The following is a 17512-nucleotide window of genomic DNA, read 5'->3' on the forward strand; positions in this document are numbered from 1 at the left end:
ATAATTAGAGAGAGAGACAAAGAGCTTGTTGCAGTGAGAAAGAATGTTAGTTTGTGTAGGGCAACTGTTGCTATGCACCCTATTGACTTGTAATTTAGTAAGGTATATTTGGGATTGGTTTGGGATTGGTTAGAAGTGAGGTCACCAGACCACATGATTTTTTTCTCTCTTCGAGGGGTCAGAAATAGTATGCTGCTATGGTTTTGTGGGGATGTACTGTGATTGGCTGAGAGGCAGGGCACCTACGGTACGCAGATGCACACAGCCTCAGGCAGTCTGTGTCTGGTCGAGGCATCGAGAGGTTTGTGGTCAGCAAGGACTCACATGTGGTCGAAGAGAGAATTTAGCAGCTGTGGTTTGGGAGCTACCTACCTTTCATTATAAACCTGTTTTAATCTTTCGGAACTTTTAACAAGAAATTTCGACCACAGTTTGCAAGTGTTAGTTCACAGCAATGTTTGAGTGATCGCGCCATTGTTCTGAGGACGTAGTCTTTGGGATTCGCACCCAAAGTTAGTATGTACCCACGGCACTTAACTATGAACTAAAATATTCATCCTTTGGTACCTGCGAACAGTAAACTTGTTGGTTCAGAAATCAGTGAAGAGGTTATGTGTTTGTTAATTATACATGTACTTGTTCTTGTGGTCGAAAGGTGAATATTCGTAAAATGATAATAAAAAGAATTAATATCAGTATGTTTCCGAGAGACACTTCAGTAAATGAATCGACGAGAGTAACATTCATATGGAACTAACATGATTTTTCAGTGCCTAACTTATAAATTCAAGTGTTTATGAATGTCCACTTGACACAGAATTGTAAGCTAGCCTGGGAGGTCTGGAGTGCAACAAGCTGTTCAAACGATTTTAAAGTATTTCAGAACCAAAAGGAGCACAGATCAAATTTCCGAAGATCAATAAGCTCCGAACTCTCCAGAGGAATTGAGATACCGCCAGCGAAGGAGGTAGCGGAAATATTCGGACAGTTTGTAACGTCACTCTGATATCTAATTCCACTAGTGTGTGTTCAAGAAGAGTGAAACAATTCACTGCCTGTTTATCTTAATAAAAAATTATTCAAATAGAAAAACCTGCTAAGGAAATTTCACGTTTGATCTTGAAGTGAGTCATTAAATTTTGTGAAAACTGCTTTTTACAATCTAAGGTTTGGGAAACTTCTTGCTGGTAAAGAATTTATAAAGCTCAAGAACCTGTATATTCACTCAATTTCAATTAACTTTCCTGTAAATTTTTAAAGAAAAATTAAGATATAAATGTTTGGGAACTAATATGAAAAAAAGATAATGAATTAAATATGAGTCGTCACTCTACATGGAATTCTTAATTCCTGGTTATTTATAGATTTAAAAGGCTCTGAATTAAAAAATTCCAGGTTTTGCCTTCCATTATTTAAAAACTAGCCCCAGGGAAAAAAAAAAAAGTTGGGCAATTTAATAAATTTAACACGCCAGTATCAATATATTAATATTCTTGTCACTATACATATTCGTATAAGATATTCCAAGAAGACATTAGGAGTAAACCAAGCAGTTTAATTTCCTTTTTTTAAAAAATTAATAAATTGCAGAGTTAAAATTGTTAAATATATTTTGGGACAAACCAACTGTTACATCTGATGAGCTTCATTTCCAGCAAATTTGATTTTAAACGTAAGCCTTAAAAAAAATCCAAACATTATTCAAAATTTTTGTAATTTTACATTTCCTATCACAAAATTTTTAAAACATTTCAGTCACTCAGATTTCAATCTCTAACAAGGCAACAGAAATGAGAATCTAAAAATGAAACACTTCAGTAATCTAGTTTGAATAAAGCTTCACAGTTGAGAGATACGGATGCAGTCCTGACGAGTGACGACCGCGACCCCAACAGCAGCACTCACCCTGGGGAGACATGAGCAGGTTGACGTACTCCAGCACGTCGAGGAAGAGCTCGTTGCGACGGTACTTGATGCCCTCGCGCCGCCAGCCGATCTGCCCGGTGACCTGCGACGTTATCTGGGCCTGCTCCTCCTTGGTCTGAGACTTGATGCCCTGCTGCGTGATGAAGGTCTTCAGCACGCCCGTGTCCGAGTTCTGGGGGTATCCAAAGTCCAGGATTTCTGCAAATAAATAAATAAAACTATGCTGTAGCAATGAAACTATCGTTATGGCAAATTACAACAAATTTTATAATCGTGCAGCAACAGAGCTGTTAGGTTCAGGTTCTTTTTATCAGGTTTCAGTTCAGTTTTCCAGCAGTTTACATTTCACAGTTTCACATTTGGTATTCCATTAAACTATATAGACAACGTAAAAAATTGCTAATCTGACCACGGCCGCCATCTCGAATGCATCGGCTTAATTGTAATAACCATCAATCAAGTACATATTATAAACAAATGGTCACATCACTCACTTACACAGGTCTGATTCCCAACTGGGTCACATCCGAATATTTAGTTGGAGGGTCTTTATGGGACAATCATTTCCCCACATTCATTTTATTCCTGCCGTACCTAAGCAACAACATTATGAGATTTTTATGCAAGATTTTTTTTTCCTCCAAATATTGACACCCTTAAAATAACAGAGCTACAATTATGCAAGTGTAACGACTATGCGATAAAACACGGTAAGCAGAGCCACAGGACACAAGTTGAAGGACAAAGACTAAAGAAGCAGAAAGAAACATGGTGTTAAAGAATGGCGGGGTATTCAGGGAACATTGCAGAGCCAAACAAGAAGTAACCAAACATGCAGTAAACATGAGTTGAGGTACCATCCAGGAGTTCGTAGATGAGGACAAAGTTGTTCTTGATGCTCTCCTCCGATATCTTGCCGAAGTACGACTGCATGACGTCGATGATCTTCAGCAGGAACTCGAAAACCATGGCAGCGTTGACGTTCTGCTTGGTGACTGCCGCCAGCCAGATGTTGGCTCTCTGGAACACCACAGCGTCCAGTGGAATTATTCTCGCTGACTCTGGGCTGATAAGGGGGCACTGTGCTGCTTCAGGTTTATTGTAGTGCAACATTAACCAGATATGAAAATCTACATAAAGAATTAACTTTAAGGGGTATTAGACCCCGCTATTTGGATTTTTCCATTTTTTCGCTATCCATCCCAACTTTTAGCATGTCAAGGCATAAATCATAGGTAAATATGTAGTTGGGCGGTATTTGCGAAAAAAAATGTTAAAAATTCAAAAATACTTTTATTATATGCTCTTTAACTTCCTCTTTTCATTAAACCTGGCGGAGATAAGAAATTCCAAATACTTTAGGAGATATCAAATTTTTTAATTTTCATCACAATACCTGTGCATTCATGCGGCATTGTTTATTGCTTACGAGTATGAATTTTTTTCTTTTCGCGACGTAGGTGAACGACTACATCATTTTCTAGTAATGGCAAAGCAATTGTACCCGCCTCTAACTTAGGCGAGTTTTTAACGTTTAAAATTTTAATGTTTTATTTGTTATTTGGATATTGTTGCGCAAGTAATTAAAAGTAAAAAAAAATATTACGTGAGTTCCTACTGTACATCCTTTGTCCCAGTTTGTTTGGTCAGGTCAGTTACATTATAAATAATTTAAAACTAAACAACCACTAAAATTAATTCACATTATTTTTAATGTCCGCTTAGTTTGAAAGTATTTATAATGTAACTGACCTGACCTAATCAACCATTTTAATAAATTAGGCATTCACGAACACACGGCATAATAAAAAAATTGTCACAGTCGAATGATTGCACAGGTCTTGTATTGCAAAACAAGAACTGCGATATCTCCTAAAGTATTTGAAATTTCTTATCTCCGCCGGGTTTAATGAAAAGAGGAAGTTAAAGAGCATAGAATAAATGTATTTTCAAATTTTTTACATTTTTTTATTCGCAAATACCGCCCAACTACATATTTACCAAATCATATCTTCCAGACCTTCTATACCTTGTTGAATCCACATATTTACTAACACACTCTCTGTAAACACCATATGAAATAACTTATTATTTCACATGGGTGACTACAACTATCATGATAATCACACCCGTTTACATGTGTTGACTTCAACAAGCAGTCAAAGCTAAGACCTATGCAATGCCATGATAAACCAAAAAAATTTAGCAGGGAAGCTTTATTGCAGCTGTATCCAAATAGTTGAAATTGTTAGATGACTAGGACTAAGCCTCCTTAAACAGAAACTTTGTCTCTAATGCTCTTATTTTCCAAAAAAATAGAAACCATATTTTCTTTTATTAGCATAGTTAAGAGTGTTGAAGCAGACTTAAAATCTCTTGTGTTCACAAAATAAAAGAATTTACCAACAACACTAATAATATTGAAATCGTCAGAACGCTACACCATGTTAAACAGGGCTTCAAAAGGAAAACTAACTGCGCGGGGACCCAGTTCACGCCGGCCAACACTCCAGCAGATACGGCAGGGGTGCCCACAAGGGGGGGTAATGACGCAGACTGCGTCATTAAAATTTCAGGGGGGGGGGGGGGTTGTTAAAAGACGAGAAAAATGTATATATTATTTACATAATTATAGCTTCTAATGTGAAAATACGTATCTGGTGCTTTGATAATTGAAAGGGATCTTGTAAATCAAATTGCCAACCCCGCACTTTCCTCAACAAAAGCAGTTTGGCATCTGTTGGTTCAGGATGGAAATATTACCTGATATGACCAAAATTATTATTAGAAAATCAGTTTATATTAATGCAAAATGTGATAAAATATAATACTAAAAAAGTATAATATTATAAACTAATTGAGTAAATCATTGAGAAAATTGCATAAAAAATTTCGGGGAGGGGGGGGGGGGGGCACCTCTGGATACGGACCTTGATGTGGAAGAAGGACGTCCTGGCGATGTTGGTGACGGGGGAACGCACTTGCTGACGGGCGTGGATCACGTTCACACGGAACGCGTCCACGGCGTTCCTCCCTATGTCATCGCGATAGATGCGGGATATCAGCACCTCGCCTTTGTGGTTGTACACGAACAAACCACCAATCATGTCGACCTGTGAGACACACCATCAAGACGCCTGTACTTCACACCGTGCATGCAACAATCACTGGGTTAACGAAACTACTTCACTAAGAAATCTCCCCTTATCTAGTTTTTCTTGAATTACAGTCACACTAAAAACTTTGAGGAAAAAATGCAATCCCAAGCTTTTGCGAAGGAGAAAAAAATTCTAAAATTCTTTCCTTTTCACTCTTCGAAAGTTTTTAGTCATTTTCTAGGAGGGCATTGTAATTCAAGTAGTTTATCTTTAATGACTGGGTAGGTTTACATTACAAAAACAGAAGAGTCCTGCTAGTCTGAACTAATTGGAGCAGAGCCTGTTCAAATTACCAAATTTTTTCAGATTAGCAGAATAATTGCTGTTCTGCAACAGCAGTACGTAAAATAAAACTCTATACCTATGTGTTTGGATAGCACATAACACAGCTTATAACATTTTTACAAGCACAAAATCATTAAACATGTTGATAATTAGGTCAAGACATCAAAAATATTTCTCTAATAAAAAAAAATTGAAATATTTATCCTAAACTTGTTTGGTTAAACTGGATTTTTTGGAATAGCGGGATTCCGATTAGTAGGACTCCACTGTACTGTGACAATGACCAGTAGGTTTATGTTACCGGTAGTTATATTTAAAATATTTAAAAACATTATGGACAGTTGGTTAAGTTGTGATACCTACATTAAGATACTGTAAAATCATTTGAATGGTTTATTACCATCACCAATTTAAAGTAGCTAACTTACTATTACTAATTACGTAGCATCCTTACTTTTTTGTAGTATTTATAATGTGGCTAAACTTACCTAAACAACAATTTTCACTATTTTACAGTACCTATTTTTCATAGCCAACACAACCTAGCAAACAGTTCTCACAATGTTATGCTATTTTTTGTGTGCTTAACCTTACTACTACAAAAGTACGCTACTAATAAACTTTTTAAAGTATTTTAAAACCCTCTTAGATAGTAAATTGATAATATGTAAAAACGTAATATATATAAATATATATTTTATTCTTCTCGTTTGCAAAAGTCTCTAATCTTCATTTTTATCAAAAGACCGAAGGTAGTGAAAAGTCTATTGTTGAAAGGGGCAAGAGTTACAGGCAGAAGAGGAATGTAAGCGATTCTGCAGAGCAACCTGTGGAGCTGAAACAGCTCCAGAGGGACATAAAAAGAGGTTATGTACAGAGGGAAGAGAGACGAGTGGAATATGTAGAGGGAGTGGAAATTAACATAAAAAGGGAAACATACATTCCTGATGAACACGACAGAAGTTGAATGGACTTGAAGGAAAGGCTTCAGAAGCGAAAGGAGGAAGATAACAGGCAAGGAGGAGGGGAGGAGGGGGGGGGGGGGTGGGCGATCCTTGTCACCGGACGAAAGTCCAATTTCAGGTCTAGGCAATTGTCAAATTCAAACTCAACAAAAAAATAGAATCCTATATTATAATATTTCTGTCAAGTACAAAATTTACGTTACTGTGGTACCTTAAATGCAACTCTAAACCAACGCCGCTAAGTGCTAGAATATAACTATTACGTGAACTCCAAATGCTTACAATAAACATAAAAAATTGCTTAAAACTAGAAAAATTATATTTACCACTTAGCGTGAACTCTTTCAAGAGAATTTGAACGATCGTAATTATTTCCAACACATAAACTGCACCATAATGTTAAGAAAATCTACACGTGATTCATTTGACTCGTCGTTAAAGAACAACTTTAATAGTCCACTTTCTTATATATTCCAATTCCAATTCCCTAGCTAACTGATAACCTTAATCTGTCACCGCCCCAATGAAGAAAATCAGCTGAAATACAATATATATATTCACTTGTCAAAACAATATAGAAATGATATTTATCACGTCAAACCTAAACAAAATTAATGAAGGTAATTTTTGACAACCCTTTAAAAACGAAAGTTATAAACAAAAAAAAAATCTAGAACATATAAAATTTAATATCTTTACTTTCATAAACAGAGTAGGATTTGAAGTCAAAATAACATGCCGACAAGAACATGAACGATACGAATATGAGCCAAACTGGCGCGCACTCTACATGAGTTGAAAGGAATACATCTAATTAATGTTTTTGTTTTGATCTATCCGAGAAAGGGTAACATAACCTATATACATAACCTTTTATTATCATTGTGTAAGTTTCTATTTGTTATATGAAATATATAGAGTGGCAAAGTTGGTTTTTAACTAGGTAATTCACAACTGATTTCATTCTACGGAGTAATATGAACTCTTTGAGTTCCAAATTTCTCTCATCGGAAATTACGATTCCAACCTTTATTTCAAGGGTGAATCACAAAGGCCTATTACTCTTGCTCATATAGTTTAATTGAGTTTGTGTCTCAGTTAGCTGAGGAGCCACGGTGGTCGCTGGATAGTCAGATAACTTGCCTCATACCGAAGTGATCCAGAGTTCGTTTTTCCGCAAGTATGGCAAACTTAGCAGTGAGCATTGCGGTGGATTTTGTCATGGAGATCCCGTTTCCTCCGCCCATTTCTTCAATCAGTACTTCATTCACGTTTCTCTACTCCTCGCCGCCCTCGGGACTTTGATGTCGACAAAATATCACTGCACTTGCATTCATTTCACTTCACTGTGTGTGAGTGCCCAAGATAGCACAGAGCCATGTACACGTTGACACTCTCTTGTGTTCCCTGCTGTGCTGTCACAGTGGCAGGTTTAGGTTGTTGAATGTGTATAATGAAACAAAGAAATACTTCAATAATAATGAAAGGAAATGATGCTAGTTTGGGTGTATGAATTATTAAGCAGGGTAGGAGGGTGGGGAGAGCTGGGGCTACCAGTTTTGGGGAGGGGGGGGGGATGTCTAGAAGAAGGAGAGAGGAAAGGGGGAAAATCTAGATGGTCGTGAGAATGATAGGATAATGGTATGTGTTGATATGAGTAGTATGTGATGGCAATGCTCAATTCATCAGAAGAATGAGAGGAAATTTGGGCAAATGCTTGCCACCGGGCTTGTGCCCAATCACAGCAGCCTTTAAATTATAAATAATACAGCAATTATTTGTTTCAATTAATTTTAGTTCTTTTAAGTTTATTTACATTAATGTTTGGCTTTTAAAAGTTAAAAATATTGAGCTTTTGTGGCTGTTGCCAATGCAGTTTTGAAGTTCACCCAAGTTTCACAGCACTTTGAAGTTAACATCTTCTTTGGTATTCTGGGGAAGTTTGGATGTTGGGACCACGCTTCCCATGGACCGGGTTGATGGGCACTTCCAATTTACAATACAGCTTTGCTTCTAGCCATTCCAAAACATAGATTTTTGTCAATCATAAGTTGTTTTCCATTGTATTAGGAAGGGTTCATTAGATTTATTGTAGTGTGTGAAATGTTTGTTTGTAAAAATCCTACTTGGAGGAAATCTTGAATTCACTTCTGAGGCCAATAACATCTTGAGTTCTTTAAATTTCTGTAACCACTTATCTCTCGTTTTTCGGGAGAGCAGTTGCCTGAGTACCAGCCTGGGTAGTCTGTTAGCAATTTGGACATCCCTATCACCCACAACTATGCCAACAGCCACTGCAATACAGTTTTCACCTCTTGTCTTAGTCATTATAACAATTTCAATGTTCTTGTTTTGTCTATATTGTTCAAGTTCGTTTACTCTTTCTTCCAGCATGTTAACAGACTGTTTTAAAATTGTAGACATCGGAGGACATGAAAAACTGTCAGGACAATGAATAACAAATTTTGACACATAGTCAACGCGCGTCCCGTTATCCCCAATCCAGCAAACCTGCAAGGCCAGCAATCCTAAAGTTGCTTGCAACACGCTCTGCGCGCTACCAGCTGCGCACCTGGCACAGTCTTACCAACTCTGCTCAACCCAAATCAGGCTGACCAATGAACTCCAGACCTCTCAGGAAGAAATGACACAACATCCGCTGATGGCTGGCTGAGCCGCAAGCAGATATCACACCACTCGTCCCAGAAAATCTAGTGGTGTGCACAGTCTTACTTGTACAGAAGAAACCTTAATTCCAAAACCTGCAGACAGAACAAGGCACAAAACAACTTTATAACACAGTGCGATGAACTTAAAAAAATTTTTTTACTCCATGACAATATTTTTTCATATTTTCTGCCTCCAGACACATTACACATTTATTACACTCTTCTGACATTTTTATGTAACAACTATATGATAATTATATGATAATAATACAAGAATAAATAGTATAAATACACTTTTTAACACTTATTCTAGACGCAACACTTTGCGTTGGTACGAAGCACTTGCCGACACATCTGCTTTCTACCGCGGTCTGTACTGTACTGTGTGTTAATTGTGTGTGGCTCACTGCAGGGGTGTATGCTTGGGGGAAGGGGTGTAATATCCTCTCCCCTGAAATCCTAAAAAAATACATCATTCACACTAACAAAAGAAAATAATTTGATAGCTAACCGCAGACAAAGTAGTTCTATCCGCCAACCCCTAAATGTAATCCTGTACACGCAACTGGCTAACTGCTATCTTGAAGGAAGGACAGTAACTCACATAAATGTTTTGCAAGTTCACAGTAAAAGCAGAAAAAAAAAACTATATGCCAAGATGATAGTTTTGAAAGTAAGTATTCATGTAAGTTAGTATTCATGCCATTATCAATCATAGATGTTGTAGAAAGAGTTGATTCATTATATAAGTGAAGGGTTGGTATACATCTGTAAGTTATCAGTAGAGATGTTAGTTTTCCAGAAAAGTTTTTTTGGGAAAATCATCTTGTAACTTACCAGAATTTTTTCCCATGTTTTCCATGTTCATAGAAAAACACAAATAAATTTTATCAACCATTTTCTACTAGGTAACTTAACCAAATAAACAAGGAGTGAACCATTATGTGTTAAAGAAAGACAAAATGCACTATATATACTGGCATACTGCACAGTTTTATACCTACTTTTTAACTTCAATTGTTGATTACCTGTATTCTAATATAATTATAACATAAAATTTTACAAGAGGTATAAAAAGCTTTTCATAGAGGATAGATAAATACGAAACACTATACACGCCTACAGACTACAAAATAGAGCATAGAAAGAAGGTACTATTATCTTGGTATATCAACTTATGCATCTTGAATTATGTAAATGTGTGCTGTTATTGGAAAAAAGGAAATATGTGCGAAAAAATACTGAAACATTTTTCCTCTCAATGTCTCTCGTTATCAGTAAGCTATGAACTGTATTGTTACGGCACACTATGTACTCGGTAAGCTGTGATCTGTATTGTTATGGCACACAACTCGGCAGGCGCGAACGAGCGAGCACCCATGGTGCGGGCGTGGTTCATGGACTCCTCAGACGAGGACCAGAGGCTGGAGCATCACCGGGACCCGCCCCAACTCGTGTCCTTGGATCAGCTGTTCAAGCTCTCAGGTGTGGAATATTTCAAGGTGCGTGCCGTGACAAACATTTCAGTCAAGTGAAGTGTGTGTGTGTCCTACTGCAGGGGCATATGCCGGTAGGTTTGCTAGGAGGGGGGGGGGGGGGGGGTGTGTGTGTGGGGGGTAATATCCTCCCACTGAAAGCCTAAAAAATATCATTCGCACCAACAAAAGAAACGAATTTGATGGTTAATTGCGGGCAAAGTAGTTCTATTCCTCCCCTGCCCTCCAAATGGATTTCTGCATACACATCTGTTGAACTGCTATCTTGAAGGAACTAGAATAACTCACATGAATAATGTTTCACAAGTTTCCAGTAAAAGCAGAAAAAAGTTGGCTTGGCTGCAAACATAAATTGTGATTCTTAGTTGTCATGTATCTCATGTATGTATACAGCACAATATTTAGCATATGGCACATATATGTTTGTATGCAAAATTTAAAGTCAGTTTTTTTTTTTTCTGTTTAGCTTGATCCAGAGAATTATCAGAAAGACCTAGAAAACCTTAAGAAGAAAAGGGGATATACGTATGAAGATAATATAACCTGTTCAAAGGAATGCCTGGAAAATTATGAGCAAAAGGTAAGAAAACATTTTTTTCAGTTGCAATTACTATCAAGTCAGTTCTTTGCTGAAAGGCATTTCACAGGTGGTGGCTGCTATTAAACTACTCTTACCTTAACAACACTGGTATTTGTGGATGATGTGGTGTTTCAACTGGAACATGTTGAGTGATTTGAAGTGAACGTGGTAGCAGTGTTAGCCATGTGAATAAGAAACGTTGGTTCAATTTCCAACTGTCAACAAAATGGTGATGAGCTGGTGAGGCGCTCACGGACATCTCACTCGTGACACTGCTCGGTCATTACTGGATCTGCCCTTTGTCGAGTACCAAGCACGTTTGTTTTACTGACAGATTCGAAAAGTTCAGAGAATGACCTAGCTGATTTGTGGCTAAAATAGTGATATCAGTTCTTCGCTACCCTCGGTCAGACACACATCCAACGGACGCCTAAAATGTTTTGATATCCTGCATGTGGTGTGCGTAGGCAGTCAGTGTTCGAATCCCGCAACATCTGGCCCAGGATGTTTTGAAACTGGGAAATGTAGGAATGTGTGGTGAGCTTTTGGGTTTTTCTGGGTACACTCTGTTCCCTTCTTTTACCTACATTTTTTTGTTGCTTCGTCTTGGAGAGTTGATTTACAGCATGTCGAGGAATGACAAGCAGTTGTGGTTCTAACTTCAAAACTTCGGCACCTTCCATGCTACATTTATTCAGGGGTTTTCCAGTGTATCGGGATTGACTCTAACTCATGTTCTTACCTTCTTAGTTTTTTTGAATTGTTTTATTCTTTTTTTTTTCCAATAAATAAATTTTATTATTAATGGTTCTAGAATTTTATTTACAGATTATGTGAAAATAATTTTTTTGAATTGCAAAAATTTGGCCAATATTTACATGTTAATATGGCTCTTAGCAACATCAACATAGTGTTAGTTATCTTGAGATGATTGCGGACAGTATAAAACAACTTTACTCTCATTGGCCAATTCAAGTGTGAAATGAGCTTTCGTCATCAGTTGGAGCCAGTAAGGAAAGAAAGATGCTGCAGCTGTGAAAATGTCAAAGTGTCCTGTAAGCTACTGCTGTAAGCTCTACTTGTAAAAAAAAATCGATATCTCAGTAGTTTCCTGAACATTTTAGGGAGGATCGCCGTGTTAGCTTGTTTCCTGCTCAACAGAGGATGTAGAATGTTAGGAGAAAAGTGCAGTGTTTTCATCACAGTACTGGCAGCATGGAGTTCTTGGGTCTTCTTGATGAACAGTCAGTTGATCCCAGTGCAACTGAAAAAGAGTCATAATGGAGCTAACTGTGCAGTGGTAAGGCACTGGGCTCTCATTCCAGAGGATCTGGGCTTGAATCCCAGTACGGCTAACCTGATTTTGGTTCTCCGTGACTTGCCGATGTCACTAGGGAAATGCTGGGATGGTTCCATACAAGACCTCCAGCTATTTCTGCCAATAACCTCTCTGCTGCCTAGACAGAGGTAATACTGTATTTACTCGATAATAATGCGACTCGGAATGATTTAATGCTAAACTCAATTTTTTGATTATGAGCTTATTAAAAAAACTTCATGGAGTGGAAATCACGTTTTAAGAACATAACACTTTAAAATTATCTTAATTACTAAATTAATTCCGTATTTACTAGGTATTTTCTGCTGCCAGTTTCGTCAGTAGAGTGATTTTACACAGTCTCTCTTAAACCACCAAGCCAGTAGTGTTAGAAGGAAAAAAAAAATGAGTTTTATGCATTGAGATATGGTGGTCGGCTGGGGTGGGGGGAAGGGACGGGGTGCCTTCACAAGCAGCCACAGCGAAGAGAAGCAGAAAGAACCAGTAACCAACTTCCTTTGCACCTTCTCCTTTATCCTGTGTCTCTGATGCGTCACTTCTGTGCAGAGGTTCAGGATGTGCCGGACTAAAGTGGCATAAGTGAGGCAGTTTACAGGGAGAGCGTTTAGCTTTCAACTATTTGATGTTAATTGGTCTAAAGTGGCATAAGTGACAAGGCAGTTAAGAGGCAGAGCGTGTACTTTGCAGTTATAATGTGATGTCGTTATTTTTAGGTGAATATATAAATGAAAGGCACTTTTAGGTTGGATGGGCTGAGTGCAAGTTCAGCACCCTGGTCTCTGTTCTTCCAGCTGAAGAGCTTCTTCACTGAACATCTCCACACCGAAGAGGAGATACGCTTCGTCCTGAGAGGCTCGGGCTACTTCGACGTTCGCGACATCAACGACGAGTGGATTCGCATCGCGGTGTCTCCAGGAGACCTGATCATCATTCCGGCCGGCATCTACCATCGCTTCACGCTCGACAGCGAGGTGAGTTCCGAGAACACGCTGTCTTCCTTCGACAGTTGCTTGGAGATCCACAATCATGACACGAGTTGTTACCACACTTCTTCAACCTCAAAGTGGCTGGTTTTACCATCCCACCTGTGTGAAACTTGAACTGTGCTAGTTGTGCAACCGGCCACCACCTTGTGTCTTCGCTCTCACGTTGTGAACAGTGGTGGAAGATTACAGTAATTAAAACATTCAGTTGTGTTGGATTTATATTTGTTACAATCATTAGGTAAGTGTTTCTCGTAAATAAGGTTTCAAAACTACCATCTGTTACGTGTTTTTCAAGTAAAGATTACAATAAAGGTGATGATTTTCTTCAGCTCTTAACTATTATATAATGCATATTTGTTATTTATGTACAGTATTTGCATTAACATATTCCATCTTTAATGATTGCATGAAACTGCTGCTACCTCCCAAATCTATCTGAAGTGTGTCAAAATACATTACTAGTTTTTGCATTAAGGTAAATTTCAGCTCATGTGAAAAAGTTAATTCCTATTATAGAGATGAGCAGTAATTAATAAAAACCTGTGATTTAGTCTCGTATATATTAAAAAATTGCAATTCATTGGGAAAACTGTAATCAAAGGAGCAATATCATTGGTCATTCTCTTGTAGGTAGCATTTTTTGTGTGATGCAATTTGTACTCCAGCTGGTATGGCTATACATGAGTAAGTAAACTGTTTTTTTCTCTCATACCACCAACATCAATGCAGCTTTAGTTCTTGTGACACTATGATTGCTCTCAAACAACCAATAGTAGCACAGTTTATTTTAAGATCTTCCTGGTTGCACATATTTTTTTATTTCATGGACACACATGTTATTTTATGCGAATCACCTGTTAGAAGAACTAAACTGAATAGTTCTAACAGTTAACACAGACTTTTGTTAATGAGATAGCTGCTTTATTTCAGTGTAGCCACCCGTCCATGAAAATTAGGTAACCTTGATTTATCAAAGAATTTTTTAATGCCTTTAAAACCAAGAAAAAAAACTCTTTAATTTTTGAAAGCTATCAGGAATTATTTGTTTGTCTAGCAAGTTGAAAAGAGCTTAGTTGAAAAACTGCTTGTCATGCCTACGAACTGTGTCACTTAAGCTTTTTTGTTTTTTTTGAGCCGACCTCTGCAGAGGATGTGAGATATGTGACACATGTTAAGATAACACTTGGATCACCAGTGATTAGCTGTAGGGGATGGAAGTCTCTACTCATATTCTTTTAATTTCCTTTTGTCTCGTGCATTTTTTTATTACTTTTACATCTGAAGATTTTCACCGCCGGTAATAATAAACAGAAGATACGACCAAAACATTTTACCCTACACTGCTTCATGTCTCCACAGTCTCTGTCTGGTTTTGCTATGTGCCGCTATGCTACTTTCCGCCCGCCCATCACAAGGGCAGCTTATTTCGGAATTACACACGGAACGAGAGATTGCGACACGACAACCAATCAGACGCGCCTGTCATCATGCAAGCCATGCCCACGCCAGACATGCACACATGCACACATGCACACACTTATTTCTCTGCTTTTTAAGAATGCTGGGCAGACGTTGCAACAGAAAGCAGTTTAACATTGTGCACATTTTGTTTGGCTTAGCAGCGTGTCCACACTCGAGCCAATTTTAAGAAATGTATTGTTGGAGCTGTGTTTAATAAATTCACGTGAAATTAATGACTATAATTCAGTTATTAAACCAACTTATAATCGATTATGAGGGAGAGAAATACTATTTACCCTGCACTAGAAATTGATGGCAAGCCTCAATGCAAAAATATAATTTTTTCGCTAGGCGTAACGTAAGATTTTATTTTACACGTATCCCTACAATGGTGGATGTTATTTCTTTTTGTTCTGAATGTATCTGTTTGAGACCAGTTTATTAGAAATTATTTCATCGTAAAAATGCCTCATACGTCATACGAATATACTATTTTGGTGAAGTATTGCAAAACAGTATTTATAAAAATAAAAACCATATCAATACTTGTGTTTTTTTTAAATAAAATTTGACTGAAAATAAAACCATAAAATCATACATTTGATTGTTGATAAAAATTGGTTTATCCAGGGAAAAAGGGTTGAGAAAAAAAAAAGGGGGGGGGGTGTCATGTCCTCCCTCAGACCATCCATGTTGATAGGATAAGTTAGAAAAAAAAATTCCTCAAAATAAGCAAAATGCTGCTAAACAAAGAATGCTATACCAGTTGAACAAGAAAATGTGTTTTTATGTCTTTTTTTTTTTTTTACTTGTGTTTCTGTGGGTTTTAAAATTCTTTATGAAAACATGGTATCTTTTAGTAAGTGCCATTCTGGAGTGCATGCACCACAATGGACGGTACTCTCCAGGCATGGCCCTTGAAACTAAGAATTTCGTCATGACATTCCTATACAAATCGATAATCCATCCAATAGGTTTGCACATTGCAGGCATCAGTTTGATTTGTGACTAATTAAAAAGAATTTTTAAATGCCATGTGTGTTTCAGAACTGTGAAAAAACATTTTGCGCCACATTTTAAATAATCTGTGTAATTGAATTTAAGTTGGACATGTCAGTATACTATTTAATACTTGCAAGAATTATTCTGTTTTGGTTGGTTGTAAGGGAACATTATAATGAATTCTCTTTTGTATCAGACCCTAGGTACATTCCATTTCTTTCTTATTTGCAGATAAGGAAGTATCCATTAAATAAGTCTGAATTTTGATATTTGTGTTTGGTCTGTTTGTAAATAAATGTCATTAAACCTCAAATGTTAATGATTTACAAACATAAATCACCTAAAAGTAAATAACATAAAATTGAGGTGAAATTTTTTTATGAAAATTGTATAATATTGTTTGGTAAACACTTATTATGTACGCACACTTTATCTAAGAATTATATCAATTGATAGTCTTTCATGTTAGAAATTATGCCATTGTTTTTCTTTCAATTAAAAATGCAGGCCATCCCTTGCATTGTAATTTGTAATGTTAGTAAAAATGGAGAATACAGTATTATTGATAAACACATGATTGAAATACAAACCAGTTTTCATTAAGATATTTAAATTTTCCAGTTTTTCAGACCTAATTTAAATGTCCTGTGTTTTCTACCTGTTTCCCAGGGTTTTCCCTGTCAAGCGGGATTACACTAGACTGTCGCCTCTGTCCGTCTGTCATCCATCCATCCGCCTGTCACGTGACCTGCAGCCGATCGGAGGGCCCGAAAAATTTCATTATTCAACCCATCAAAAGTTTGGTAAACTCATACTTTTGACGGACAGACGGATGGATTATATCTATGGTTTTAACTGCAGCAGTCAATTGTTACTAGAATACAGGTCTGTGGTGATTTTATTAGGTCGTTCAGCTGTTTTGTATAACAACATTGGACTTTGTGGTTTATAAAATCATGTCCAAATAGGTCGCTCACGATTCTGAATTTTTCAGAGGCTATGCTAATACAATACGTAAAAAAAATGACATAAATAATAAACAACATCAATATAAGTCTCTGAGAGAAAATCACTGATTGTTGGTAGCACTTATCTGGGAAAATATTTTGACGTACAGATGAAGTCATGTTGTGAATCGCTTGGCTAAATGCGTGGTGTTGAAGGACGGACGGAAGCGGCTATGTGTGCTCTTGACTCGTTGCAGGACTTCATCGAAGCGAAGCGGTTCTTCATCGGGCAGCCCGTGTGGACGCCACACAACCGTCCAGCAGACGACATGGAGTGTAGGAAGCACTACCTGCAGCGTGTCAGCAGGGGCTTCGAGGAGTGACAGCTGTGCAACGTTCCATTTGTGGTGGTGGCGGCTGGTGTGGACTCACTTCTACTTCACAGATACAAATATATCTAAGGAAAGGTTTTTGATAATTATATTGGGGTTGATAAATAAATATATCATTATTACTGTGATTTTTGTATTTTTCATTATAACCCTCCCTTGTGTTTTAATAATAATAAATACCTGCATTCTCAATGAACAAAATTAAATGATAGCAAAATTTTGTTGTTTATTTCCACTGTCAAAAAAGACGAAGACAGTGAAACATAAGTTTTAAATTGTGAACTAATGAAAAAGAAAATAACCAAT

General features: G+C 37.3%; 2 protein-coding genes across 6 annotated transcripts in view; one reads left to right on the plus strand and one right to left on the minus strand.

Annotated features, from left to right (window-relative positions):
* LOC134536629 (AP-2 complex subunit mu) overlaps positions 1–7117 on the minus strand; it is a 30432-nt gene extending 23315 nt beyond the window's left edge. Inside the window, exons 1-4 of the mRNA XM_063376420.1 lie at positions 6661–7117; positions 4857–5039; positions 2784–2946; positions 1906–2124 (exon numbers count right to left, since the gene is read on the minus strand). Of these exons, the coding sequence (XP_063232490.1) occupies positions 1906–2124; positions 2784–2946; positions 4857–5033 (559 nt within the window). The 5' untranslated portion in view covers positions 5034–5039; positions 6661–7117. The remainder of the gene's footprint in view (positions 1–1905; positions 2125–2783; positions 2947–4856; positions 5040–6660) is intronic.
* On the plus strand, positions 7084–17334 carry LOC134536630 (acireductone dioxygenase-like). Of its 5 annotated transcripts, none has more exons than XM_063376421.1 (5): positions 7084–7220; positions 10363–10505; positions 10966–11079; positions 13210–13389; positions 17072–17334. In XM_063376421.1, the coding sequence occupies exons 2-5, from the start codon at positions 10383–10385 to the stop codon at positions 17195–17197; spliced, it is 543 nt and encodes a 180-aa protein (XP_063232491.1). In that variant the 5' UTR covers positions 7084–7220; positions 10363–10382; the 3' UTR covers positions 17198–17334. The 5 variants fall into 5 exon arrangements, with proteins under 5 accessions (XP_063232491.1, XP_063232492.1, XP_063232493.1 ...); XM_063376422.1 differs by having other exon boundaries at positions 7084–7181; XM_063376423.1 differs by having other exon boundaries at positions 7103–7277.
* Positions 17335–17512: the final 178 nt, after the last annotated feature.

This window comes from Bacillus rossius, chromosome 11 (assembly GCF_032445375.1).
Source record: "Bacillus rossius redtenbacheri isolate Brsri chromosome 11, Brsri_v3, whole genome shotgun sequence".
NCBI classification, from domain to species: Eukaryota; Metazoa; Arthropoda; class Insecta; order Phasmatodea; family Bacillidae; genus Bacillus; species Bacillus rossius.

Bases quoted from the DNA above. Each gene is read 5' to 3' on its own strand.
- LOC134536630 (XM_063376421.1), top strand. From the start codon at position 10,383: ATGGTGCGGGCGTGGTTCATGGACTCCTCAGACGAGGACCAGAGGCTG. The intron at 10,506-10,965 runs GTGCGTGCCGTG...TTTTCTGTTTAG, and splicing joins CAGGTGTGGAATATTTCAAG to CTTGATCCAGAGAATTATCA. The intron at 11,080-13,209 runs GTAAGAAAACAT...CTGTTCTTCCAG, and splicing joins TGGAAAATTATGAGCAAAAG to CTGAAGAGCTTCTTCACTGA.